The sequence below is a fragment of the Peromyscus leucopus genome, chromosome 9 (genome assembly GCF_004664715.2).
Source record: "Peromyscus leucopus breed LL Stock chromosome 9, UCI_PerLeu_2.1, whole genome shotgun sequence".
Lineage (NCBI taxonomy): Eukaryota > Metazoa > Chordata > Mammalia > Rodentia > Cricetidae > Peromyscus > Peromyscus leucopus.
In genome coordinates, this window is record NC_051070.1 from 25198514 (window position 1) to 25226143 (window position 27630).

Genomic DNA, 27630 nt, shown 5'->3' on the forward strand with positions numbered 1-27630 from the left:
ACATTCCTTAAGGCACCCATCTAAAGCCTTGATCAGGACACACACATTCTGCCCGGAGCCCTGTCAGCTTGTCTCAGTATCTTATTGGGAGAGAAGCATCTGGTCAAGTACAGCACCTCGAAAAGCCCCATTGGAAAATGTTTCTTCTTCTTCTTTTTTTTTAACTTTTAATTAATGACATTTATCCAGAAATCTCCATGTTGCTGCTTCAGATTCTTTCAGTTTTCACACATGAACCGTTTAAATATCTGTAGACAGTTTTAATTTACCACTAAAAGGTATCTTTGAATTTTTCTCAGTTTGGGTCATTTTTCTCCTGAAGGTTTCCTGGTGTCAAGCTCAGGATTCTGAAAGGTAGATCATCACAGAACACACCCCCATCTGACACTATTCTCTCCAGCTATTTTCGTATGTCATCTAAACCTAGAAGTCAAGTCTAACTTGGATTTTCTGGACACCAGCTCATGTTCTTATATGTATTCCTATTAAATTCACTCTGCTTATCAATAATCAGTAAATCAAAACATCTACTAGATTCACATTCTGTAGTTCAATTTCTATTACTCTTCTCTGCTTTATATCAATTTTTCAGTGTGAGGTTTTGTTTGTTTGTATGGTTTTCTAGGCCTGTAGATCCAACTTAGGGCCTTTCAAAAGCTCTGCAATGGTGGTCCACTAAACTATATCCATGGCCCAAATTTTGGTTGCTCATATTGCTTAAATTACAATTACAAGCCAGGCAGGGTGGTGGGTCCCCGTAGTCGCAGCTACTTGGGAGGCTGAGGCAGGAGGATCATTTAGGGCTAAGAATTTAAGGCCAGTCTGGGTAACAGTAAGAGTGAACTTTTAAAAAAATAATTACAAATTAATCTGTAGGGCATCATTGTGGCAGAAAGTTTTCCTGTGTCCCACCTGGTTCTGAAGCCACTCAGACCCAAGTAAACACACAGAGGCTTATATTAATTAAAACTGCATGGCCATGGCTCAAGTCTTTTGCTAGCTAGCTCTTATATCTTAAATTAGCCCATAACTATTAATCTATGTATCACCACGTTCCGTGGCTTTACCTGAGTCCCATTACATGTCGCTCCTTGGGTGGCTTGCTGGCATCTCTCCCTGCCTTCTTCCTGTCTCTCTCTTTGAATTTCCTGCCTGCCTCTAGGCTGCCTTGCCTTAGGTCAAACAGCTTTATTTATCAGCCAATCAGAGCAACACATATTCACAGCAATACAAATGTACAAAAAGACATCCCCTCATCACTTCATTTATCAATAAAAGAAACATTGAGCTTAATTTCAAAGGCTTATTGCTTTGTGAAAGGCATATGTGAACTTTCTGTACTATTTTATCAACTCTTCTGTCTAAAATTATTTCAAAATAAAAAGTTGAAGAAAGAAAAAAAATGTTCCTTACTTTACATGTAGCCAAATTATTTAAAATTGAGAGTATCTCAGTGAAGTGATGATGTTTTAACTTCATGCTTACAATTGATTTCCTTTTCACTGGCCTAATAAAAATATCTGTGCAGTAACTGAAGACAAAGCATTCTCTCCTGCCTTCCCTAAAAAAAACACTCTAGAAGATAGAGATTTTGACAAATGATTCGGGAGTGTACAATGGTATAACCACTCTGGAGTGAGTTTCACAGAATTTTTTACACTAATGTTATTTATACCTTAATGACTGGCAATACCACTCCTAGATGTCTACCGAAGAGAAACACATGTGCTCACACATATGTGTACACAAAACTGGTGCTCACACATACATGTACACAAAACATGTGCTCACACATACATACACCCAAAACATGTGCTCACACATACATATACACAAAACATGTGCTCACACATACATGTACACAAAACATGTGCTCACACACACATATACACAAAACTGGTACTCACACATACATGTACACAAAACATATGCTCACACATACATGTACACAAAACATGTGCTCACACATACATGAACACAAAACATGTACTCACACATACATATACACAAAACTGGTGTTCACACATACATGTACACAAAACTGGTGCTCACACATACATGTACCCAAAACATGTGCTCACACACACGTACACAAAACATGTGCTCACACATACATGCACACAAAACATGTGCTCACATATACATGCACACAAAACGTGCTCACACACACATACACACACACACCCAAAACGTGCTCACACATACATGTACACAACACAACTAAGAATGTTCATAGCAGCTTGACTTTGGTAGTTGCCACTGAAAATAACTCCATTTTATTTTTAATCAACAGGAAAACATGTCGACAAACTGGTAGATTCAGACATATAAATAAGTAATGATCAGTATCAAAATGGATAGAACACCAATGCTGAGTCAAGGGAACTAGACCCAGAGAGTAGCTAATGTGTGCCTCTGTTGCTGTTTTTGTCTAAGAACACGGCTGAGACAGTGGTAGATGTCAAGGCTGCTCTCTAGAAGGGCAGTAGATAAGATGGACTCAAAGGGTCGAGGGAACTCTCTGGAGTAACTGACCTGTTCTAGAGCATGGCTTCCATAAATGTTAACAATTACATAAAAATAGGAATTTCGATTATATTACAAAACACACACACACACACACACACACACACACACACACACACACACACACACACTACTCTCCACACTGGGTTTTTGAGACAAGAGGCAGTCCAGGCTGGCTTCCAATTTCCAGCCATCTTCCCGCCGCAGTGCTGGAGCTATAGGCATGTTCTACTATAGCTGGCCTGAAAACACATTTTTCTGAGAGGAAAACGCAATGGGAACGAGCACTGAAGAATTCTAGCATTTCCATTTCCTTCTTACCTGTCAAGGAGCTGCTCATGCTTTTCTAGAGCATCCTTTTCTGCTGTCACTGCTCGGTTCTTTTCAGCAAGAGCGTTATCCCTGGCTTCTCGGAGATTTCTACAATTCAAACATGCATCTCGGTTATTTTAAATGCATAAGTATCTATCTTTCAAAGATTCACGGATTTGCTTACAGTGTGTAGATGACTATCTTAAGGACTTCCTAGAGGCTAGTGATACCCAGTGTACATTACATGAAGCTGTCTGGCTGGGAAAGTATTCTGACAGTAGGCAGTAATACAGGTGCAAACACAACTGCCCCCATGTTTGAATACTTTCCTCATAGCTTTTCCCTCATGGGTTGAAGGGAAGGCTAAACACTGTGTATATGCTTATAACCTTACCATAACCCAGTGAGGCAGGTGTCATATCCACAGGAACACTGAGGTTGAGGGCAGTTACTAACACTTTATGCAATACTTTAAGTAAAAGATGTATGAGCAGAAGTCACAGGAATCAACGGAAGAAGGAAGTCTGAGACACTGGCAAAGGAACAGCTGAAATATCGGGTCCTAGAACCTTAGTTGTGCAAGAAGGCAAGTTAACACAGAAAGGCTAATGAATTAGGACAAGGGAGAAAGGACAGAGGACCGAAAGAATGCCACATAGATTACAGACTAGAGACTGCTACTGGAGAACAGTGCTTTGGGGACAGAGTGGCATGTTCCCATCCAGTGCTAACCCGGCCTGCCCCTGCTCAGCACCTGAGATCACGTGAGACGGGATGTAGTCAGGGTGGTATAGCCTCACACAAAAAAGTATTTTCCGTTGCTATGGATATTGCTCTATATAAATAAAACACTGATGGCCAGTGACCAGACAGGAAGTATAGGCGGGACAAGGAGAGAGGAGAACTGGGGAAACAGGAAGAAGAGGAGAGAGACACTGCAGCCACTGCCAGGACAAGCAGCATGTAAAGACGCCGGTAAGCCACCAGCCACGTGGCAAGGTATAGATTTATAGAAATGGGTTAATTTAAGATATAAGAACAGTTAGCAAGAAGCCTGCCATGGCCATACAGTTTGTAAGTGATATAAGTGTCTGAGTGATTATTTTATACGTGGATTGTGGGACTGTGGGGCTTGGTGGAAACTGGAGAGAAGCCCTCCAGCAACAAATGGCGCCCAACAGCTCGAGTTTCCACCTCAAACCTGAAAATATTTAATAACCAATTCTAAACAGAGCCAAAACCAGGTTCCTGCTTCATGTCTCATACGGCAGCTAGACACCGCAAAACTCAGGTTTGAACACTGGCGGGTTCCTGGCCTGTGCGTGTGTGTTTGACCGGCAGTATGGCAGGAATGAGGCGTCTGCCAGCGGCACATTACGCTGTGTGGTAGATTTAGTCTTTACTAGTACTAAAAAAAAAAAAAAGATATCTGGGCTACATACTGCTTTGATAAAAGCTTAGACCCACTATTTCTGAGACTTGATGACTCACAGAACTGGCGGAAAACGCCATGTTGGTAAGCTGAAATGGGCGGAGCCAGCAGCCACAGCGCCATTTCAGTCTTAGAATACTGCAGTTTAAACCAATAGATTCACAATATGTAGGCTTTAAAGAGACAAAAAAAAGATAAATTAATATAAAAAAGCCACGTAAAGATGAATATTACACAGATGATCTGGATTGTGTTATCTTTGGGATTATTAACTACAAAAAAACATTTGATCAAAAAAGATGTTAAATTAAACCAATATGTATATTTTAAAGGTACCTTGACTTCAATATTTAGATTTAAGGATATGTTGCTTTGGAAAAGAGGTTCTGCTTTTGTTTCCACAGAAAGCCAGAGGCTGTGGATTTGTTCCAGATTAAGATACATCAGGTTTCACCAGCCAAGACCCCCTGAAAGGTCTTCAATGACACCATGGCCCAGATGATCTAACATCCAGAGCGGTTTCAAGGCAGCAGCTTCACACAATACAGCCTCATGGACTACCCCGTAGGCCTAAAATTTTCTTTGCATCCCCATAAGATACAGCACCCCCCTCCAGCAGGAAGTAGTAAGAGATGCTACGCCCAAATTCCCAAATATACCAAGCTGGCTTTAGAGGTGGAATTGGCTCACTCCCCCTCTAAACCCAGACATATTGCTTTAAAAAAAAAATGGTTAAGAGATTCTTGTGTCCCAAATCAGAAGAGCCCTCTGGTGTGGGACAGAGAAAAACCAATATTTTTATTTTAAAAAGGTTGATTATAAATATGATCTCTTTCTAAAAAAGAAAAGGGGATATGATATAGATATATAGGAGGATATAGAGATGATAAGATAAAAGGGTAGATTAATGAACCTACTTTTAAAGAACAACTTGTTTAAAATATTTTACATTGGTATAGATTTTAGTTTATGTTTAAAATGTTTTACATTGGTATAAATTTTAGTTTATTGATACAAACTTGAAGTTAATTTTGTTATACTATATATATATATATATATACATATATATATATTTCTATTCTTGTTTGAGGTATTATGTTTTTGTAACTCATTTAAAATTGTAATGGATAATTAAAAAATAGATAAATAATTAGTCATCTATGAAAATCATATTTGTAGCCATGTTAGTTAAGTCTTCTAGGTATACATAGATATATTTCAGATAGATAGGTAATCTTCAAACACTTCATAGACCTAGAGAACATGGCATTTAAATAACTTAGAATTCTGTTGACGTGAGACACAATTGCTCCTGGCTGAACTAATTTTAAACCGAGAGAATGTTGGGCTTCTAAGACATTTCTATTTGGAAGTTTGTCTTCTTGGCACAAAATAGCCTACTGGGCAAAGAACTGCCCTTGCCTTGACGGCTGACAGTACGAATGCAATGCTGTCCTTCCTGGACAAGCGGGACACAAGGAAAGCAACCACTGTACTCTGCCAAGACAGGGTAAGATGGTCTTTCAGAATTCCTGCTTCTGAAAATGGTCTGTCATATACTCTAGGCCTGTAGCCAATTTGAATGCACTAACAATGTTGAAAAACATGAGGTGACTGTCCAGGCTGCCAGCTGTCTTGGTCTACTCTTGCAAGATTCCCGAAATTTGCTTGCATCCATCTACCATTTCTCAGGTACCATTAAGTTCCTTCTCAGGTCTTTGATGTGGTTAAAGACTAGATAGTTGTAATTTCCTTAGTTATGATAAAAGATAAGTTAGATATAAAACCTTAAACTCACAAATGTAAGATAGGATATCTTCTTTAATATTGTAACTGTAATTCTTGCTTGATAATTGCTTTGTTATATGTAATTTTACTATGTTAAAGTTAAAACCTTCCTTTTTAAAAAAAAGAAGAAAAGGGGAAGTGCTGTGGATATTGCTCTATATAAATAAAACACTGATGGCCAGTGACCAGACAGGAAGTATAGGCGGGACAAGGAGAGAGGAGAATTGGGGAAACAGGAAGAAGGGGAGAGAGATACTGCAGCCACCGCCAGGACAAGCAGCATGTAAAGATGCCGGTAAGCCACCAGCCACGTGGCAAGGTATAGATTTATAGAAATGGGTTAATTTAAGATGTAAGAACAGTTAGCAAGAAGCCTGCCATGGCCATACAGTTTATAAGTAATATAAGCGTCTGAGTGATTATTTTATACGTGGATTGTGGGACTGCGGGGCTTGGTGGAACCTGGAGAGAAGCTCTCCAGCAACATTTCGTGGCAGAATTTTAGTTGGTCCTAAGTCAGGGTGTCTCCATTAGAATAGCTGGATGAAGTAAAGCTGAGATGACGGACAATGTATGGCTTAAGCAATATGAGCCCACAACATTACACAAGTCATCCACTTATGATGACAGCAGGAATCGAAACTGTTGAAAAGGTTCCCCTTAGTGACAGCCAGGGAGGGTACTCCAGTGGGAGAAGGAGCAACGTTGAGTACTTAGGAGATAATACAGCCAGACATGAACTTCTTAGAACCAATTTTCCTTATGTCTTAATACAAATGAAACCGGGGTTCAAGAAAAATACCAACTAAGCTTCTTCCAGAGAGTCACTTAACTTTAAAAAACATTCTACTTCCTTAGTAGAGTTATAACATAGAAAAATATAGGGCAAAATACAAGTGATTTGCTCACATAACGTCTACAAACCCTTATGATGCATTTTCAGTACACTGACGTAAAGAGTGTTTGTACAAATGGCCTTGGGACACAGTCTGAAAAGGATCAAACTTTGCATCCAGGTAATATCCACTCTGAAGCCCGTGCTTCTTACATCACATCACAGAATGTCTCGTAAAGCGCTGGGCTGGATCCTAGAAGTTGGTGTATCATTAACAGAAATGGAAATTCAGAGAGAAATGCCTAGTGATCAATCACACTTGCGATCCCTAAACTTAGTGCAGCCTTTCTGCACAGTGATTCAGTAACAATTTAAAATCTAAAACATGCCAATCACTGCAGAGAGATTCATCAGCCAAAGTTTAAGAGCCACAAATAAATCGTAAAGGTCATTCTCATCAAAATACAGTATGAATAATTTTTTTGTTATTCTCTAAATAGAACTGCTTTCTTAAATAGCTATTACAAAATTATTTTTTGATGTCGTCATGATTGCAATGACTTTAAAAACTATTCTATTATTAACCATACAAAACATGAAAAATAAATTTTAGAACACAATTCTCTAAGTATCTTAAACATTTATATATTTTTATTCTAAGATGCCCTACATATTTTAGCCAGTAAGTCACCACCAATTAGTTCCAATTTTCCTTTCTAAAAATGGCCTCATTATTTCAAAATGTGATTTAGTGGTAGAATTTGAAGTAGGTTACATTTGCAATACTAGTTAAATACAAATGCTTAGCTGGTAGATGGAGAAGCCTCACTCACTCCCTAGCTGTACTTCCTTTCTAGTCACAATGAGCATCAGAAATAAAGCCAAGCCACAGAGAATCAAATAAGAAGAGGTATTAGTAGAGAATAATAGTACACTTTGTCATAGACAGTCTGTAACATCCAGCTAAACGAAATTCCAGGGCCCTAGGAAGAAGACATAATCATTATTAACTGTGGTAAGAGACAGAGAATGAAGGGGATGTCTTTTTAAAAAGTGGCAGACCCATGAGAAATGGTAAAGGACAAACAGCTAAGACAATTCTAAAGAGAAGACCAAAGTTAATAGGAGTTCTAGAAGTCCAGGCTTTTACTGTTAGTATTTCTGCTATGTGTCTGCTTAAGATTTCCCTGTCAATTTGTTCTTTCTCAGCTGTCATACCTTCCATAGCTCGTCTACAACTGACATACCTCCTTTAAGATTTACCAGTTGACATACTTCAAATTAAGTTTGAGAGAGATAAACTGACTAGATTCTTCCATTGACAACAGCACTGCAGTAAGCATACAGTGCTCACCATATATCAAGCTGTTCATATCTTTACTTTATATATAGAAACTGTTATGCTAGGATGTGAAATGTCTTCATAAACTCTTGTGTTTGAACACTTGGTCCCTAGCTGGTTGCACTGTTTGGGAAGGTTGTGGAACCTTTAGGAGGTAGAGCCTTGCTGCAGGAAGTAGGTCACTGGGGGCAGGTCTTGAGGTTTTATGGCTGGCCCCACTTCCTGTTTGCTCTGCTCCCTGATGCAGATCCTCAGTGACAGCAGGCCTCTTGCTCTTGCTGCCATGCTTTGGTAGTTTGGATTAGAATGGCCACCATGAGCTCCTCAGTGTGAATACTTGATCCTCAGTTGGTGAAACTGTTTGGGAAGGATTAGGAGCTGTGGCCTTATTGGAAGGGGTGTGTCACTGGGGGCAGGCTGTGAGGTTTCAGAAGGCCATATATTCCCAGTTAGCTATCTCTGCTTTCTACTTGCAGATCAAGATATAAGTTCTCGGGGCTGGAGAGATGGCTCAATGGTTAAGAGCACTAGCTGTTCTTCCAAAGGTCCTGAGTTCAATTCCCAGCAACTACATGGTGGCTCACAACCATCTGTAATGAGATCCGGTGCCCTTTTCTGGTTTGCATGCGTACATGCAGACAGAACACTGTGTACATTAAAAAAAAAGTTATAAGTTCTCAGCTACTACTCCAGGACCATGTCTGCTGCTATGCTCCTTGCCATGATGGTCATGGACTCTGATCCTCAGAAACTCAGAAGTCCCATGGAAATTCTTCATCTATCAGTTGCTTTAGTCATGGCATCTTATCACAGCAACTGAAAAGTGAGTACAGTGCATGTCTCCTGCCTCCAGTTATATCGTCTCCCCATGGCGAAATGATCCCTTTGAACTGTAAGTCAGAACACATCCTCCCCGAAATTGCTTCTTGTCAGGTGTTTGGTCACAATGAATGAGAAAAGTAACTAAAACAGAACTTGTCACAACAATGCTATCAATCATAGGTTGTATCATCTCCATTTAAAAAATATGTTTCAGCCGGGCGGTGGTGGCGCACGCCTTTAATCCCAGCACTCGGGAGGCAGAGGCAGGCGGATCTCTGTGAGTTCGAGGCCAGCCTGGTCTACCAAGTGAGTTCCAGGAAAGGCGCAAAGCTACACAGAGAAACCCTGTCTCGAAAAAAAAAAAAAAAAAAAAAAAAAAAAAATATGTTTCAATACTCAAATACGAAGACTCAGTTCAAGGTCACATCCTAAGGTACACTGTGGAGCCTGTGTGTCAATCTAGTCTCTACTCAGATTCTATGCTCTGAATCATACTATCCTGCCTTTCTCAGGTCTCTTTTCTTTCACAGACATTTCCTCCTTGGGATATTCAGACATTATGAGATTTGTATTGCATGACCACACCACAGTACAAGCAGATGCCAACTCAGAATTATCCTTAAAAGGATTGTGAACATATTATGGATTTGTTTCTATGGGCCACAGTGTACATGTTCTTTTAAAATTAGACTGGTTTGACAAAACACCAGATGCACTCCATCCCTGATACAGATAAAACAATAACTTCCACATAATTAATGAATAATCCATTTCCAAATGGTAAATACATTAGAATAGATGTAATAAATATAATTATAGAACAAATAGCAGGAATTCAAATGTTCATCAAAAGAGAAACTTGAAAAACTGACAGAGGCTCTCTATAGCATGTATAAACTAATGGGACTGAGATTTTAAAAATCCAAACCGAATGTAATAAAAATAACTAGAGTAACACTAAAATATGTCAGAAGCCACCTAACTGGCCAAACTTCAGGAGCTTGGTTCCTGAACATCCTCTACTGGCTCCACCCCACCAAACCCAGCCTGAGCATACTCAAACCCCAGGATGCTAAAATCTTGAATATAAAATGGCATACACTTTACAAATGATTTACAACAAGCACCCCCAGTATACTTTAGATTACTCAGAAGGCCCAATACAATGTAACACTACATGAGTTGTTCTGTACTGCTTAAGAAATTTTTTTTTTTTTTTTTTTTTTTTTTTTTGGTTTTTCGAGACAGGGTTTCTCTATGTAGCTTTGCGCCTTTCCTGGAACTCACTCGGTAGCCCAGGCTGGCCTCGAACTCACAGAGATCCGCCTGCCTCTGCCTCCCAAGTGCTGGGATTAAAGGCGTGCGCCACCACCGCCCGGCCCTGCTTAAGAAATTATGACAAGGAAAAGTCTCTACATCTTCAGTACAAACACAATCTGTTTCCAAGTAGTTTTGATCTGCAGTTGATGAAATCAGTAGATAGGGAACCCACAGATAGGAAAAAATTAATTACCTTAAAAAAATTGTATAAAAAATTTTTTTATACAGCTAAGATTTCACCACCAAAGTGTTTTTCATGATTCTTTCACATTGTTGCCTACTAACTTCTCCGAGGTAGCCAGATACAATCTTCTTATCTGCTTCAGATTAGTTTTGAAAGGTACATTGAAAGGAAGGATGGAGAAAGGAAAAAAGTAATAATATTAGGATAGAGAAACTTGCATAAACCAGAAGTTGCTTGGATAAAATAGGAGATAAAAATAAATCATAATGTTCAATGAAAATCTCTTAAAAGTTAAATTTGCCAGGGGGCAGTAGCACATGCCTTTAATCCCAGTACTCAGGAGGCAGAGGCAGGGGAATCTCTGTGAGTTCAAGACCAGTCTGGTCTACAAAGAGTTCCAGGACAGCCAGAACTGTTATACATAGAAACCCTGTCTTGAAAAAAACAAAACAAAAACAACAACAACAACAAAAAGCCCAAAATTTAAGTTCCTAATAATTTATCTATACATCAAGGGTCTAATAGCATAACAAAATGGGCAATGTTTAACATGTACTGTAAAGGCACTTGTGTAGTAGACAATTTAATACAGGTAAGTATATCCAACTGATATTTTTTCACAACTGAAGCTTAGAAACTCAATAAAAAATGTGCAAACACATTACTGAATAGGCTGGAATATATTTCCTCATGTCTAGAAGATAAAATTCCGTAGTATCAACAGGCTGGATCTAAATTTATGTCTGAATATGGTACAAAAACAATGTTAGGAAACTTGGAGATCTCTAGGCTAGGATTGGCCTGTAACTTACAATTCTACCCCGGCCTCCTGAGTTCTGGGATTAGAGGAATTCTATCCTAGCAGGAATCCTTATTTAATTAGTTTTCCATTTTCCTTTTTTTGTTTTGTTTTTTGAGACAGAGTTTCTCTGTGTATCAGTTCTGGTGTCCGGGAACTCACTTTGTAGACCAGAGTGGCTTCAAACTCACAGAGATCCACCTGCCTCTACCTCCAGAATGCTGGGATTAAAGGTGCGCACCACCACCGCCTGGCTCCATAAATTTTCTTAAGAAAAACTATGTATTTTAGGAGAAGAAACATTTAAGACCACTGTTGACTAAAAATGCTATAATTTCCTATTCTTCTATTACAATTAGTTCTATGGTTTGAATGTTTGTCCCTTCCAAAAGTCATGGTCAAATTGAATTAGTGCTGACCAGTAATAAGAAGAGAGACGTAGAGATGAGCAGGCTCTGAGGGGGAAGCCTTCCTGAGTGGAACTGATGCCGTTAAGACAGGTAAGTCTGCCTGTCTCTTGCTCTCTCACGTGTGCTCTGGCCTTCTGCCATGTGAGGATGGAGGAAATAGGCCCTTGCCAAATACTAGCACCTTGATATTCAACTTCCCAGCTTCCAGAGCAGTAAGATAATAAATTCCTGTTCATTACAAATTATCTAGTCTCCAGTATTCTGTTATACTAGGAAAAATAGGCTAAGTCTGTGGTGGTATTGTGTTCCCCAAAATATTGTTTACCCTAATAAACTTATCTGGAGTCAGAGACAGAACAGCCACTAGATACAAAGGCTAGAAAATGTGGCACTCACACCTTTAATCCTAGCATTCCAGAAGTAGAAATCCCTCTGTATCTCTATGAGTTCAAGGCCACATTGGAAACAGCCAGGCATGGTGACTCACGCCTTTAATCTCAGGGAGTAATGGTAGAAAGTAGAAAGGTATATAAGGCTTGAGGACCAGAAACTAGAAGCATTTGGCTGGTTAAGCTTTCAGGCTTCTAGCAGCATAATTCAGCTGAGATTCATTCTGGATGAGGACGCAGAAGCTTCCAATCTGAGGAAACAGGACCAGCTGAGGAATTGGCAAGGTGAGATAGCTGTGGCTTGTTCTGTCTCTCTGATCTACCAGCATTCACCCCAATAACTGGCCTCAGGTTTGATTTTATTAATAAGAACTTTTAAGATTCCTGCTACATAAGTCAGCCAGTGTTTACATGGACTCTTTTCATTTCTGGCTATTTATACGAACTCAAAGTGGATAACTATCCAATCCACATCAAATTGAACACAGACAAGGGAAGTCCATTTGCATGAGAAATTTACAAAACAAAACCCTCAGTTAAGCTCCATCAAGATGCTGAGGTTTAAAAAATGGCAGCAATTACTATAAAATGACACGGAATAAATAGGGTGGGTGATCAGCTAGGAAACTTCTGTGGCGTCCTCTAGGCTCAGCCTGATCAGTCAGAAAGGTCTGTGCAGGCTTTACTCTAACAACCTAGTCCCGCCCTACTTCCTCAGCACCCCCCCCCCCAACTATGTACAAAGCATGGATATGTAAAGTCCTGCGCAATTGGAGCTGACAGCCGTATGTGGGACAGCCTACACCCCCGAAGGAAGGACTTCAGTGTTGACGATGCAAAGCAGCACCCAGAGGAACTACTCCGAGGAGTACCGGGTACTAACAAGAGAGCCTCGCCAAACCATCTACAGCTACTTCAAGATACCAAGTCACCTGCAAACCACCTACTTCCACAAAAATCTAGTTGAAAAGACCAAAAAGAAGAAGAAAAAGTCAAATCTCTTCATAGAGAGATTATCTGCTAAGATAGGAATAAGAGAGGTTTATTAGCTGGAGCACTAATGAGGACACTCACTTTAAAATGTGGAGCTCTGTAATCTAGCTCCAAGGTCATCTGCTGGGATGGATTCCAGAGATTCACCTGACCCCCATGAGCAAATCCAAATTCACGATGTAAAGCTGTTTAGTATCACTACCATTCTATGGAAGTTCACGTTTGTCACTGAGGCTTCTCCGGTACTTCTGGGAGACAGTACACTGTGATCCCCACAGCACTGACGGGGAAGGAAATAGATTACCGAAGCCATCCCACACTAATGACTACACTTAAAAGCATTTTTCTATCTCCTTTATGCTCCTCTGCACTTCCTTTCAAACAACTGTGAAGCTGTTGAATTTCCAGATTCTGTGCTGCAGCAGGAAGAGCCTAATGAATGCTTCAAACAAATTCATACTCCGTATCACCACAGTGCTGTGCTTGCGAGAGCACCTCACATTAAAGGTAGTCTGTGTTCTGGAGAAATTCAACCACCTGAGTTTATTTCCCCTTTACTGCCTCTCAGAACTGCTTAGGGAACAAATAAATAGCCATGTGTAGACCCTCTACATTGTATAATAGTGGACTTTAAGGTAATAATTTCATGCTATCAGCTAGCCTTTTTATAATAATAACTTTATTCAAATTGTCATAAAATAAAATGATTTTTATTACAATAGACAAATGGTATAAAATAACTATTTACATACATATCATATATTTTCTAACTTACAATGCACTTTTCCCATGTACAATCTAATTTAGACCTCATGGGCCACTCTCTGAAACATTAATATCAGCTCATTTTTATAAAAGAGGAAACGAAACTCAGGGATGTGAAGTGATTTCTTCACCCCACTAGCAAGTGCTATAAGTGGTAGAGACAAGATTTTAGTCTTTTTGCTCAAAATCTGTTACAAAATGGAATATTGTCTTTTTTTTTCTTCAAGAAAGGGCTTGGGTATAGATGCTCTGGCTGGCTGGGAACCTGTGATGCCCCTACCTCTGCCTCTTGAGTATTGGTATTGCAGTGTGCCCCTTGCTTTGGAAAAATGTCTTATTTCTAAACTCCCAAGAGGGACCACAGCTTTCACATAGACCTACTAAGGAAGTTATTTATCTAAGAATTCTCGACACTGACCTGAGTTTCCCTTATTCTGTCTCCTAACTTGCAAGGTATTTCTCTACTCTTAGCTTCTTAACTCTCTTCTAAAAGTGCTTCTTAGGGAAAGGTAAGGTAACTATAAACATGCAAGTGTAGTTGCTACATTTTAACTTATAATAATGTTAATAGCATACTGATAAAATATACAGGACAACATTATGCACCTAACTTCAAAGCAAAGTTAACTCACAGATTCAAAACAAAAGGAAGTATGTAAACATTTTCTGAATTTTGTTTTTTATACCTTTCTTTACCCATTCTAATTAATAAGATTCCCACAGCACTCTCTATTTATTATATCTTGTGAAGAACTGAAGGGGACAGTAGTTATTACTACATTTCAGTTTTGCCATAATGAAGATCCAGTCACATAAAGACAGGGGCCGATTACTGGGAAGTAAAAACAAAAGCAGGCTTGTACAGCTGGCTACTGAAGTGTCCCTGTGAGGCAACAATGGGACTGGGCTGCAGTTTGGCGCCATCTGGTGGCAATTGTCTATCATAGTGTTAATATCTAAGGATCAATCTAAAACCCTATGGTTGAATGGAGCACCTAGGTCCAATCCCATCAATTCTGTGGCTAGGTGGCATGATAGTTTTAATTGTCGACTTGACAAAGCCTAGAACCACTTGAAAAGAGTCTCCAGGAGCCGCTGTCTAGATCAGGTTGGCCAGTGTGGCAGACTGTCCTGATTGCCTCCATTGATGTGGTAACCTTGCCAGAAAGGGAGGCACCATTCTTAGTTTAGAGTGCTGAACTATGAGAGTGGAGAAAGAAGGCTGAGCACTGGAAGTGCATACCTTTATTCTCTCTGCACTCTTAACTCTGGATGTGAGTAGTTACTTATGGTCCTTGCTTTGACTTCCCAACACGATGGACTTGTGAGCAGAAATGAAGCTTGAATGGATGGCATCCATTTTATTGTGATCATGGGTCCAGAATAGCCCTGGGGATAAGCAAATCTGCTTCCACCTTTCCTTCTTCAGAAATGACCGTTGCCTATTTCCTACACAACTTTGCCATCCTACTTTTACTATTTTGGAGAGGTGATACTGTTTTTTCTTGTTTTGTTTTTAGATGGAAAATCAGGAAACAGTCACAGTGATTATATAGCAAAGTATTTGTAGTAATGTGGATTGTTTAGGCATAATCATGTACTGCTGTGGGATGTTCTGTATGTTAAATGTGTTGCTCTGATTGGTTAATAAATAAAACACTGATTGGCCAGTAGCCAGGCAGGAAGTATAGGTGGGACAAGCAGAGAAGAGAATTCTGAAACAGGAAGGCGGAGTCAGAGAGATGCTGCAAGCCGCTGCCATGAAAAGCGAGATGTAAGGTACCGGTAAGCCAAGAGCCACGTGACAACTTATAGATTAATAGAAATGGTTTGATTTAAGATATAAGAACAGCTAGCTAGAAGCCTGCCATGGCCATACAGTTTATAAGTAATATAAGCATCAGCATGCTTATTTTATAAGTGGGCTACAGGACTGCTGGGGCTTGATGGGACCTGGAGAGAAAAACTCAAGCTACAATGTACTGTATTGTAAAATGATAACATCAATTTTAAGGTTAGGTGAACAAAAACCTACAAAATGCGTAACAGACATGAAGTGAGCCAGAAAACTAAATAGGACTTATTTATAAAAAGAAATACTATCTATGCCACAGTTCTCATGTGCAGACGGTTTCTCTTGATGAGGCGGGACTCATGAATTCACTACTCTATTTGTAAGTCCCACAGATACATCCAATGGAACTAAATTCATCATGTGTTTCTATTAAAGCCTTATATGTTTCTAATATTTTCACAACTCTAATTTGCATTCTCAGCTTCTTCTTACCCCTTAACCCACCAGGTCTTGCTGAGTCCATCCTAAACACTGTGCCAATCTGGGCTGGGGGAGACTTTGGTTGGTAGTGTTTGCCTTGGAAGCATGAGCACATGAGGGAAAGGAGGGAGGGAGGAAGTGCAGGAGGGAGGGGGCAGGGTGGAAGGCAGGAAGTCTTCAAGCATCACAGTAACTGTAAAGTTAATGTATGAAAACAACTGCCACTGAAATAAGTAGATTTATTTACTCTTCTTTTTAATTATTAATTAATTAATTTTACATCCTGACCACAAACCCCCCCCCCCAATCATTCTTCTAATGCCACCAATTACTAGAGGAACCTAGCATACAACCATTCAAAAGTAACTGTGTGAATAAAACTATTCTTCAATGTTATCTAATAGAACATCTTTCAGGACCAGTGGTTAAATGTACATTACTCTTCCAGTTTTTACAAAGATCCATGAGAAATGCTTGTTAGAACTACTGCTATCTTAGTACCTTCTAAATGTTCTCTTACTCTTGTCTTTGGTCTGAACTAAGGTAACAGGAAACAGACACATTATCCAGTAAAAAGACCTGCAGTAGAATAAGCTCTGTTGTAATTAGTTATCAAAGATTACAGAATTTAACATTCTCATTTGTATTTACAACTATTAAAAAAGACATCTCAGATTTTCATTTTCATGCCAATGAATTGGCATTTCATTTCAGTAAAATTCTTATAATCTCCAAAGAAAAATATAACTTGCTCAGTCACATTATCTCTCTCTCTCTCTCTTTTTTTTTTTTTTTTTTACCTGTTTTCTCGTTCATACATTTCCCTAGAGGCATTTCGAAGCTGATCAATTTCCAGATTAGTTTTCAATTTGATTTGTTCCAGTTCATCATGTAGTTTATTCTCATATTCTGTTTTATAATGGTCTCTGCAAAGACAAAGGGAATAGTCATGAAAAATAAATAGACTATTGTTCTCCAGGAAAGATTTTATTATTTTATATGAAGTATGCTTTAATAGCATGTTTAGAAAACTTAGCCGTTGTAGATGTGTCTTAGAATTTCTAAAACCCAGCACCAGGCTCTTGACACATCACTACTGTTCCATAGGCGTCATTAATTACCAAGATAGATATCAGTAATCCTGTTGGGTGCTCATCTTCAATGTCATTTCAATGCACAGGGCCGAGGCCTGAAGACTGATGCACATAGAAGTTGCATGTTGAGACAAAGAATAAAAATGTAATACCAAGATCATTCTGACTTTAGAAAACATTTCCTTTTCTGCACAGCAAACAGAGCCACACATGAATTTTCTTTTTTTTTAAAAGGTAAAGTCAAAGTATTACATAGGGCACTAGTAGCAAGCACAGCACAAACCAATCAAAATAAACAGGCTGGGGAAAGTCAGAAGTGTTGAACTGTTAAAGGCAAAATTTTACTTTCTTTCAAAGTAAAGTACTTACTTTACTTTCAAAAGTTTTTACTTTCTTCTTATGTGTATGGATGTTCTGCCTGCGTATATGTGCACCACGCGCATGCAGTACTCACGAAGGCCAGAAAATGGGGTCAGATCCCTGGAGACTGACCTTACAGATGTGACACAGTGTGTGAGTCACCATGTGGTGCTGGAAACTGAACCCAGCTTCTCTGGAAGAGCAGCCAGCGCTCGCTCTGTAGCAGGCTTTTCTTTCTGGGCCACCAACCATCTCCCAAAGCAGGACAGAGATTTCTTTTTAGTTATGAATGCTCAGCCTTATCTTAGCTCGTTTCTGGCCAGCTCTTTTTACTCAAATTAACCCGTTTCTCTTCATCTGCCTTTCTCCTTGAGGCTTTTTCCTCCTTTCTTTCTGCATATCTTACTTTCACTGCTTCTTTTTACTCTCCCTTTCTTTCTCCCTCATTCTCTTCTTCTTTTCTCCATCTTTTTGAGCCTAGATTTCTCCTCCTATTTATTCTCTCTGCCTGCCAGCCCCGCCTATCCTTTCTCTGCCTACCTATTGACCGTTCAGCTCTTTATTAGACCAATCAGTGCCTTAGGCAGGCAAAGTGAAACAAATGGAACACATCTTTACATCATTAAACAAATGCAGCATAAACAAATGTCACACCTTTACCCAGTTAAAGTAATATATTCTGCACCATAAACAAATGTAACACATCTTAACCTAGTTAAAATAACATTCCGCAACAGTGCCCTTAACTGCTGAGCCATCTCTCCCTCACCAAATTTGAACTTTTTTAGTTTTTGGCATGCTGATGAACATAAAAAGCCCAAGGATTTTGAAGGCTATTAGTATAAAGGAACTCTACAGTATATACATATTTAGTAGAAGAGAGAAGGTAGACTTGAGATGCAGGGAGCCTGAGCCTAAGACCTGTAATTTGAAAACATAGGATAAGTACCTTCTCATTCTTCTTTCATATGTCATCAGGAAAATCCCAAGTATGCTTAGACTTTCTTCAAAATGGTATTTCTATAGATGCTTTCAGACTTTCCAAAACTATTAATAAGAAATCTTAGCCACAGGGTCACAGAACATTTTTCTTTGAAGTTCTTAGACCTAAACCCAGGGCTTTGTGTATGTTAAGAAGTATCAACCACTGAATTATGCTTTCCACCCAGCAATAGGACATGAAAAATACTGTTGACTTAGCAGTTAAAGGTATTTACTACACAAGGCACACAACCTGAGTTCTGTCCCTAGAACTCATGATAGAAGGACAGACTGACACCTGAAAGTTGTCCTCTAACTGCCCAATGAAGGCCACAAGGCCAACAACATCTGCATACACACAATAATAAGTTTTAAAAAAAACTGAAAGAAAATAAAAATTATACACACATATCCTCCCGAAAAGAAATGGGCTTATCTTTTTAACAAATGGTGGTGGGAATCTGGATTTTCATAGATAGAGTGAAACCAGGCTCTTATCTAACGGTACAGAAAGCAACTGAAGATTGATAAAGATTTAATGTAAGGCATAGAACTTTGAAACTACTACAGGAAAATATGGTGAAAATGCTTCTAAATATAGACATAGGCCATGATCTCTGAAAAGAGCTCCAATAATCCAGAAAATAAAAAGAACCGACAAACAGGATCACATGCAATTAAAAAGCTCCTACACAGCAAAGGAAGCAATTAACTGTGAAAAGAAAGCCCACCAAGTAGATGAATTTGTCAGCTATACAATTGATGGGGAATGAATATCTAGAATCTGTAAAAAAAAAAAAAGAAAGAAAGAAAAAACTATACAAATTAAAGAAAATAATCCAAGCAATGATTCAACCTAACAGTTTTCAAAAGTAGTACAAGTGGCCAATAAATATATGAAAGACATTCAACCACCCTGGCCATCAGGGAATTGTAAAGTTAAAACTCAATCAAGACTCTACCTCTTTCTAGTCATGAAAAACCAAGAGACAAAAATCCTAGCAAGAATTGTGGGTGGGAGTTGAGTAGACAAGGAACACTTACACAGGTGTGGTAGTGTAAATTAATGCAGCCACTGTGGGAATCAGTCTAGAATTCCCTCAACAAACTGAAAAGAGCACCCCCATCTGATCCACCTCTATCACTCTGGGTTCTAAGACAGCATACTACATACACAGCTGTACATCTGTGGTTATTCTGACACTATTCCCAGTGAGCAAGATACGGCCTCAGCCTATTTATCCATCAACAGGTGAATGGATAAAGAAAATGAGATGGGTCAATGAAATGACTCAGCAGGTAAAAGGGCTTGTGCAAGCTTCATCTGCACCCTAGATCCCAGAGAAGAGAACCGACTCCTCAAAGTTGTCCTCAAACCTCCTCCACACATGCCCTGTGGTACAGGCATACCACCCACCCCCACACCCCACACCCCCAAGAATAAAATAAAGAAATAGTGGTGTGTGTGTGTGTGTGTGTGTGTGTGTGTGTGTGTGTGTGTCATTGAAAATAAGAGAGAATGAAATTATAGCATTTGCCGTAAACTGTGTAAAACTAGAGATCACATTAAGTGAAAAAAAGCCAGATTCAAAAAACAAACCCTTTCGTGTTTTCTCACATGTAGAATCCATGTTAAGGAAATATGTATAAGGGGTGAAGTAAAAGTGGGGATACTTGGAATGAGTGGGAGAAGAGACATGAGAGTAATGGGAAGTGGTGAACATGAACACAGAACAAAATGTACACATAGGAAATTATAAGCCCATGGTTTCTATATTAATAAATATATGATAATTAAATTTTTTTAACTAAAAGAAGGAAAATAGGCCTTTGTGGTTACTGGAAAACCACAATATCTATAAAAGGTCAACTAGAAAAGAAAACTTAGAAAGGAGACAAAATGAAAAGGACCTGTAGACCTCAAACCGCTCATGGTCCCACAAACCAACTCCCACCCACCCACAGAGTGCACATTTACATCTATTACAAGGAAAGTAGCGAGTCTTGCCTGGAGGAGACGTATTTTTCATACATGTCTTCTCTAGCCTTTTTGGTCTCTTCCAGCTGCACTTGCAGCCTTTCAAGGCGGTCCTCTTCGTGGGCACAGCGGACACTGAGCTCCATGTTTTGGCGATTGAGGTACTCCTTATCCTTCTGCAGGAGGGTGACTGTCTGCTGCAAGGTGGTGACCTATGGAAATTCAGAGACACGCCCAGAGCGAGGTGTTACTTCCCAAGGTTGACTTTCACTGTGTGGATCACAGAAACATTCTCCTTTAAAAAGGGAAAACCTTAGCCTTCTTTATGCAAAATTGCCTGCTACGGTTCTCTCTCTTCCTGGTAAGTACATAAAAAGGAGAAAATGATTTCTCCCATAATTTTACTCTGGGCTATTGGTCAGTTAATATATAATAATCATGAGTGAGTCAACTTGGGAGCTTACCTCTTTTGATAATTCACTTCTTTCTTTAGCCTGAGCAATGTGAGAGGCTTCAAGTATTTCATGTTTTCTTCGAACCTCGAGTACTTCCTGTTCAAGAGCATCACGCTCACTATGAAAATAAATCAAATACACACATAAATACAGAAACCTCTTTCACAGTTGAAAGGGGCTGAGTGGCAAGAAGCTGAACAAAACAGTGGGGCTTTTGTGTATCTACTTTTCAAATTCCGAAGCGTCAAGACCATGTTCAGGCAGTAACTATGCACATTTAGAGTTAGTGTTACATACATGCGTAAACTACACTAAGCAGTAAATGACACAGTTCTTTCTAAGGTTCAGTTTCATTCTTCCCCACTATCGTTTAGGTTTTTGTTGGTGCTGTTGTTGTTTCAGACATGGTCTCACTTAGTCCGCACTAGCCAACAGCTCATAGCAATCCTCCTGGCTTAGTTTTCCCCTGCTGTGATTACAAGCATGAGCCATCTCACAGGGATCCACGCTTACCTTCAAGTTACAGCTTTTCAACAGTTAAAAAAAAAAAAGAAAGAACTGAAATATAGCTTCAGGCTTTCTTAGGGTCAAAACTCCATCATCATTTTTAACTGGCACTGCATATCAACACACAGCAGGCTTTCAGGGCACTGCTTCCTTCCCACAGTGCTTACGATTACGCCAGGTATTTTAAGTTTCTCCTTCAGACTAGCTCTCTCCCAGAACAGCGAAACTACGAACTGGACCAAACCCTTCAACAGGCATCTTTAAAACCGAGCAGAGCAATCCTTTGCTCCCAACTCCTCTTCCCTAGTCACAACAGCCTTGGGACTTTACTCCACGGACTCCTGGACTGCCACAGGAGAATTGTTTTCTTTTCCCTTGCTTTTCAATATGCCATGTGGATGAAAGATACATCCTATTCTCTGACAGATTTTACCTGAGGCTGCAGATTCCCTTGATGATTCAGAATAGAATATGATTAATGAGGCTATAAAGCAGCCATCCTGACATACTCATATGTTTATTAGTTGAAATGGTACTGTTCAGATATTCTTTCCTCATTTAGTGTTAGCACGCCCTTGTAGGTTCGTATTCTATCAATGGGTTATAACTCATAATTGTCAGTATTTATTTTATACCCAGGTATACTATATTGTATTTAGTTGCCTGGAGGTGCTTCTACTGTGGTGTTAACTGGAACTACAAGTATCAATATAATTTCATCCAGTGTGTCACGCTCTTCTGGCTTCCCTCTCTCCTGTCCTTGCCAAGGAATAATAGCTGATATAGCAATGATCACAACCCAAATACTAATTTTGAAATACCACTTCCTGTTACTAGAAATCAGAGCTCTTTAGAGAAAGGGTCAAGGAAACATGATGTTATGCCGGAAGCTGGAGAACTGTTGGAACAAAAGTGACTCCAGTGTAAGTTAATGGTTTTAACTGCCACACAGAATTTTACATAGAAACCAATCTGTTATTCAGAAGCACTTGAACTCTAGAGATAATGTAATATCTCTATGTCTATTAATGTTATATATTTGTGAGAACTTATCAAGAGGCATATCCCCCAGGCTACCTTCTACTTTCATGGCTTGTCCTTCTCTTTTTATTTTGTGTAGTGCTGGTGGCTGAACCCAGGGTCACAGTGTTCCTCCAGTGAGCTACATACAGTACTTGAATCAGGACTTTTGTGAGCCCCCACACTCAAGAACTCATCATCTCCCACTTCAGCCTCTCAAATGCCGCCTGGATTACACATCTGTTGCTACCCACGACAATACATGGCTTGTCTATAATTTGTTTTTAACTTATTTATGAACCCAAGGTTTAGTTGAAACCCTGCCCCCCCTTTTTTTACTGTCCTATTTTTAACACATGGAAGTGCTTATACTTTTTAATCAGGTTATATTTTTATTTCTAGTTTTTTATTATAAAAAATAGAGATGCTATAATGAATATCCATGATTCTATTATGCAGCCTTGATAATTATCAACTACAACTTGTTTCATTTACTGATGAATGAGACAGGGAGCTGTGGATTATGCTGATGATTATAATTTTTCTCATTTTATTTACCATTTCTGTAGATTTAGAGAAGAAAATATGAAATCAAAATATCAATTGCAAGTATCATCTTACTGTCTCAAACTACTTCATTTTAAAAAGCTTCTTAGGGAATAAGTTGGAGGGAAAGGAGGTTCAGTGAGAGTGGGAGGGAGACAACAAGGGCGGTAAGGGGTGAATATGATCAAAATATGTTTTATATACATATAAGTGTATATGAAAATATCATAACGAAATCCATTATTATGTATTATTAATTATGCTAATAAAAAGTTAATTAAAAATAAGATGTTTCTTTCAAAATTCAGCTTTATTCAGGAGTTCACTTACTATAGCTTTCATAAATTTCAAGATCAAATAATTACCATTAAATACTATTACATATCACACACCAGCCAAGGTGGGAAATAGAAGCACCAATATATTGGCTAAATCTCTGTAAATTCACTTAAAACATTCTAATATTCATTAACTGACTGCTGAACTTGAAGAATTCTAGCTGTAGCAGATACACCAAATGAACAAGTAAGATAAATCCACTCTATCTGCAAAGATACAGCACTAACATACTCTAAACTGGTGACAATCATCCTTTGGCTAATCTTTTCGTGTTGTTTTGTTTTTTTGAGACACGGCGTCTCTGTGTAGTGCTGGCTATGCTTGACCTCAACTCTGGACCAGGCTGGCCTTGGACTCAGAGATCTGCCTGCTTTTGTCTTCTGAGTGATGGGATTAAAGGTGTGCACCACAGCCACCTGGTCTCCTTTGGTTAATCTTCACTTAAACTGACATTACATGAAACCCATCAAATAACACTTCGCAAGTATTCACACGGAGCATTTTACAGGGGTCCCATTTCTCTTACATCTGAAAGGGTGGTGGCAACTTCTACAGAAACTAAAGAGCACCAGTAGAAAACCACAGCTGATGCCCACCAAGCTGCATATTTCCACACTGAAGGAGGAAATGGAGAGATGACTATGTGGGGGTACAAATTCGGGTGACTGCGGTGAACACTAACAGCGACAATCCCCATGGCCACCTTTACCTCTTGACTTTGTCGTAGTTCTCTTGACGGTAATCACCTTGCTGAACTAACTGTTTGGTGTCTGCCAATTCCAAGGCCAAGCGCTGACATCGAATTTGAAGTTCAGAGTTGCTTTTTCTATCTTCCTCATATGTCTATAAATCAAAGGAAGAATTACTCATTTCAAAATGAACATAGGAGACCAAATTTTGTATTCAATTCTTCTATTATGCTATGAAATGACCTTATAACTAAACTAAAACATATTCAAATTATTTATAATAGTTAGTTACTCAAAGACAGGTCATCTTGAATTCACAAGATTATTTGTAAATTAAATCTGAAACTATTAAATTCTTTCTACGGACTGGTTTGGGCTAGATACTGTACATACAGAGATGAGTAACACAGTTTATTCCCTGTTGAAAACATAAAACACAACACTGGAATAGCAGCCTCCAAATTTCTATCAAGAGCTGGTTGAAAGACATAATTGTGGGAAACCTGCAAACAGTGTTTTACTTTGGTTGAACATCATGACCAGGATCCTACACTGGGGTTCTTTGTGAGAATGGAATGCTACTGAGCTCATTATAGGATTTAGCTGAGGATGCTGTGTTACTTTCCAGGGATCATCCTGAACATTATTTAATACCTATATCCTAAAAGAAGATTCAGTTCTGCCAAAGAGTGCTTCATCTCTAAACACCATTAATCATATCACTGTCTTGGGAGAGGGTGTAGTTCTGTGATTAGGTAGGTAGGTTCCAGATTTTAGTTTCTAGAAGTGAGTAACTGAAATATGACATTTGTCTAAACATCAGTGTTTACCTCATGGAATTCTTGTAAAGATTATATCAAACAATACATGTAAAGTGCTTACAAAATTCATAACACATAATGAGTGTTCATTAACTATACATTAATATGTTTATACTATTTCCTCTTGGCTTTGACTTCCTGAAAGATCACAGACATATCTGTAGTTTAATAACTGCAAAGACTATGACATAATCCAGAGGAGTATAAACATGAGGAATACAACCATTTAAAGGATGGGCAAAAGATAAGACGTCCAAGGAACCTAAAGGAATATCAAAGAAGCAATGGGTTCACAGATGTGTGAGTCAGAAACAACAGGAAATGGCACTCTAAGGAGACGAAGCGGTAACAGTATTGAGCTCCTGAGGGAAAAAGCAGCAAAATTCTGTAAGGATTCAATGGTAGGGACAGAAGACAGAGAAGTGGAGACTGAAACAAACATATCTAAGTACTTACTATGGCCTTGCTTTGTGACTTTTTTGTTGTTGTTGTTGTTGTTTGAGACAAGGTCTCATTACATAGTCCTGATTGGCCTGGAATATACTATGTAAACCAGACTAGCCTCTGCTTCCCTACTGCTGGGACCAAAGACATGAGCTGCCGCCACCACCACCACCACCATTGTTATTATTATTATTATTATTATTTTAAGACAAGGTCTCATGTATATCCTATCACTGGCAATGAACTCACTCTTTAGCTAAGGGTGAACCTAAACTTCTGATGCTCCTGAATCCACTTGGATTAGAAGGCATTTACCATGATGCCCAGTTTGTGTGATGCTAGGAACTGAACCCAGAGCTTCCTGCATATTCTACCAACTGAGCTATAGCCCCATCTCATTTTGTGGTATTTTATATACAACAAGGTAGTCTTTTTCTTTTTCTTTAGTGGGTACACAAATGTATCAAAAAGCATTTACTACAGCCCACAGTCTATCGTTTACTATGTTTCATGATGTTATATTACACACTTGGTTGCTGTCCTGGCTAGTTTTTATGCCAACTTGACTCAAATTGGAGTCATCTGAGAGGAGAGAACCTCAGTTGAGAAAATGGCTACATAAGGTTGGGTTGTAGGCAAGCCTCTAGGAAATTTTCTTAGTGACTGATGAGGAAGGCCCAGTCCATTTTGGGTGGCGTCATCCCTGGGCTGGTTGTCTTAGGTTCCATGAGAAGCAGGCTGAGCAAGCCATGGAGAGCAAGCCAGTAAGCAGCACTGTTCCATGGCCTCTGCATCAGCTCCTGCCTTCAGGTTCCTACCCTGGGTGAGTTCCTGTCCTGATTTCCTTCAATGATGAACAGTAATGTGGAAGCATAAGCAAACTTAACCTTTTCCCTCCCCAACTTTGGTCATCCTGTTTCATCACAGCAATAGTAACCCTGACTATTTTTAGACAGTTCTTAAAGGTATACATTTTCTACGCCTTATGGGCCTCTTCCCAGTAAAGCCAGCAAAAACAAATAAATCAGAATGGGTACAGGTATGTGTTTATAGGCTTCCTGACAGAGAACTCTAAGAATTTTCATCTGAGGATTTCCATTTTCTTTTTGAAATGAAGCACCCAGTGATCTGATAAAAATGAGAACTGAAAAGTTGGAGATATGTAGACAGGGAGGAACAGCTTCCAAGGAAAATGAAAGGACTTGAAAAAAACAGAGCATAAAGGTGCTCCATGGGAGGCTGCTAACGAAGAATTTGAAGTGCTTATTGCTGCTAATGTGATTTTCCTCCAGTAATGCTCAGCTAGACAAACAATGCTGAGGTGCCTCAGGCTAGTTTGATAAAAAGAAAATTAAAATTAAAGGTCATCAACAAGAGAGAGGTTGAAAACAAATAGCATAGTGAAAAGGAAGAACACACATTTCAGGACTGATTAAATCATATGCATTGGAAATTTTGTTACGATTACAAGCACACAACTGAGAACTGTGGGCGAGTGTTCAGATGAGGCACACAGGCAAAGAAGTACACAACTGAGAACTGTGGGCGAGTGTTCAGATGAGGCACACAGGCAAAGAAGTACACAACTGAGAACTGTGGGCGAGTGTTCAGATGAGGCACACGGGCAAAGAAAGAAGCAGGTGCTACTAGGAAGGTGGATGTACAAAGGATTAAAAAAAAAAAAAGAAAAAAAGAAAAACATCTACGGACCTTGAGCTAAGGGTGCAGTTCAGGAAAACAGCACATGCCTAGCACATGCAAAGCTCTAGTTTCCACCCACAACACTGAAAATGATCTAAAACAAAAACACAGTGGGAAGGGAGAAAAGCATACATGTCTGGACCGTCACATCTGAATGTGACTCTCAAATATGTGATGTACAGACACCTGTCATGGAGAAGAGTTTGCACACGTGTATACACACACACACACACACACACACACACACACACACACACACACACTATTTGTTTTCAGGATAAGTGCCACATGAACAAACATAGCCAGAAGTCCAGTGTAGAAGTACATACTTTATATCAAGAATTTCTTAAGACTTTTCAAGTAAAAAATGTCCCCTTAGATCTATGCAGAGGAGGAGGCAGAAAGATTTGTAAGAGCCAGAGGTGATGGATGACTCTAACAAATCAGTATCTTCCAGACACAACAGGACGTTTGCACATATGGGTCACAGAGACTGTGCGGCA

At 39.3% G+C, this 27630-nt stretch overlaps 1 protein-coding gene across 4 annotated transcripts in view; it reads right to left on the minus strand.

Annotated features, from left to right (window-relative positions):
• Pibf1 (progesterone immunomodulatory binding factor 1) overlaps nt 1-27630 on the minus strand; it is a 188390-nt gene that overhangs the window by 129826 nt on the left and 30934 nt on the right. For all 4 annotated transcript variants that reach the window (XM_028877162.2, XM_028877163.2, XM_037208356.1 and 1 more), the window contains exons 6-10: nt 24182-24315; nt 21070-21178; nt 20636-20817; nt 16993-17118; nt 2848-2946 (exon numbers count right to left, since the gene is read on the minus strand). In XM_028877162.2, the coding sequence (XP_028732995.1) occupies nt 2848-2946; nt 16993-17118; nt 20636-20817; nt 21070-21178; nt 24182-24315 (650 nt within the window). The remainder of the gene's footprint in view (nt 1-2847; nt 2947-16992; nt 17119-20635; nt 20818-21069; nt 21179-24181; nt 24316-27630) is intronic.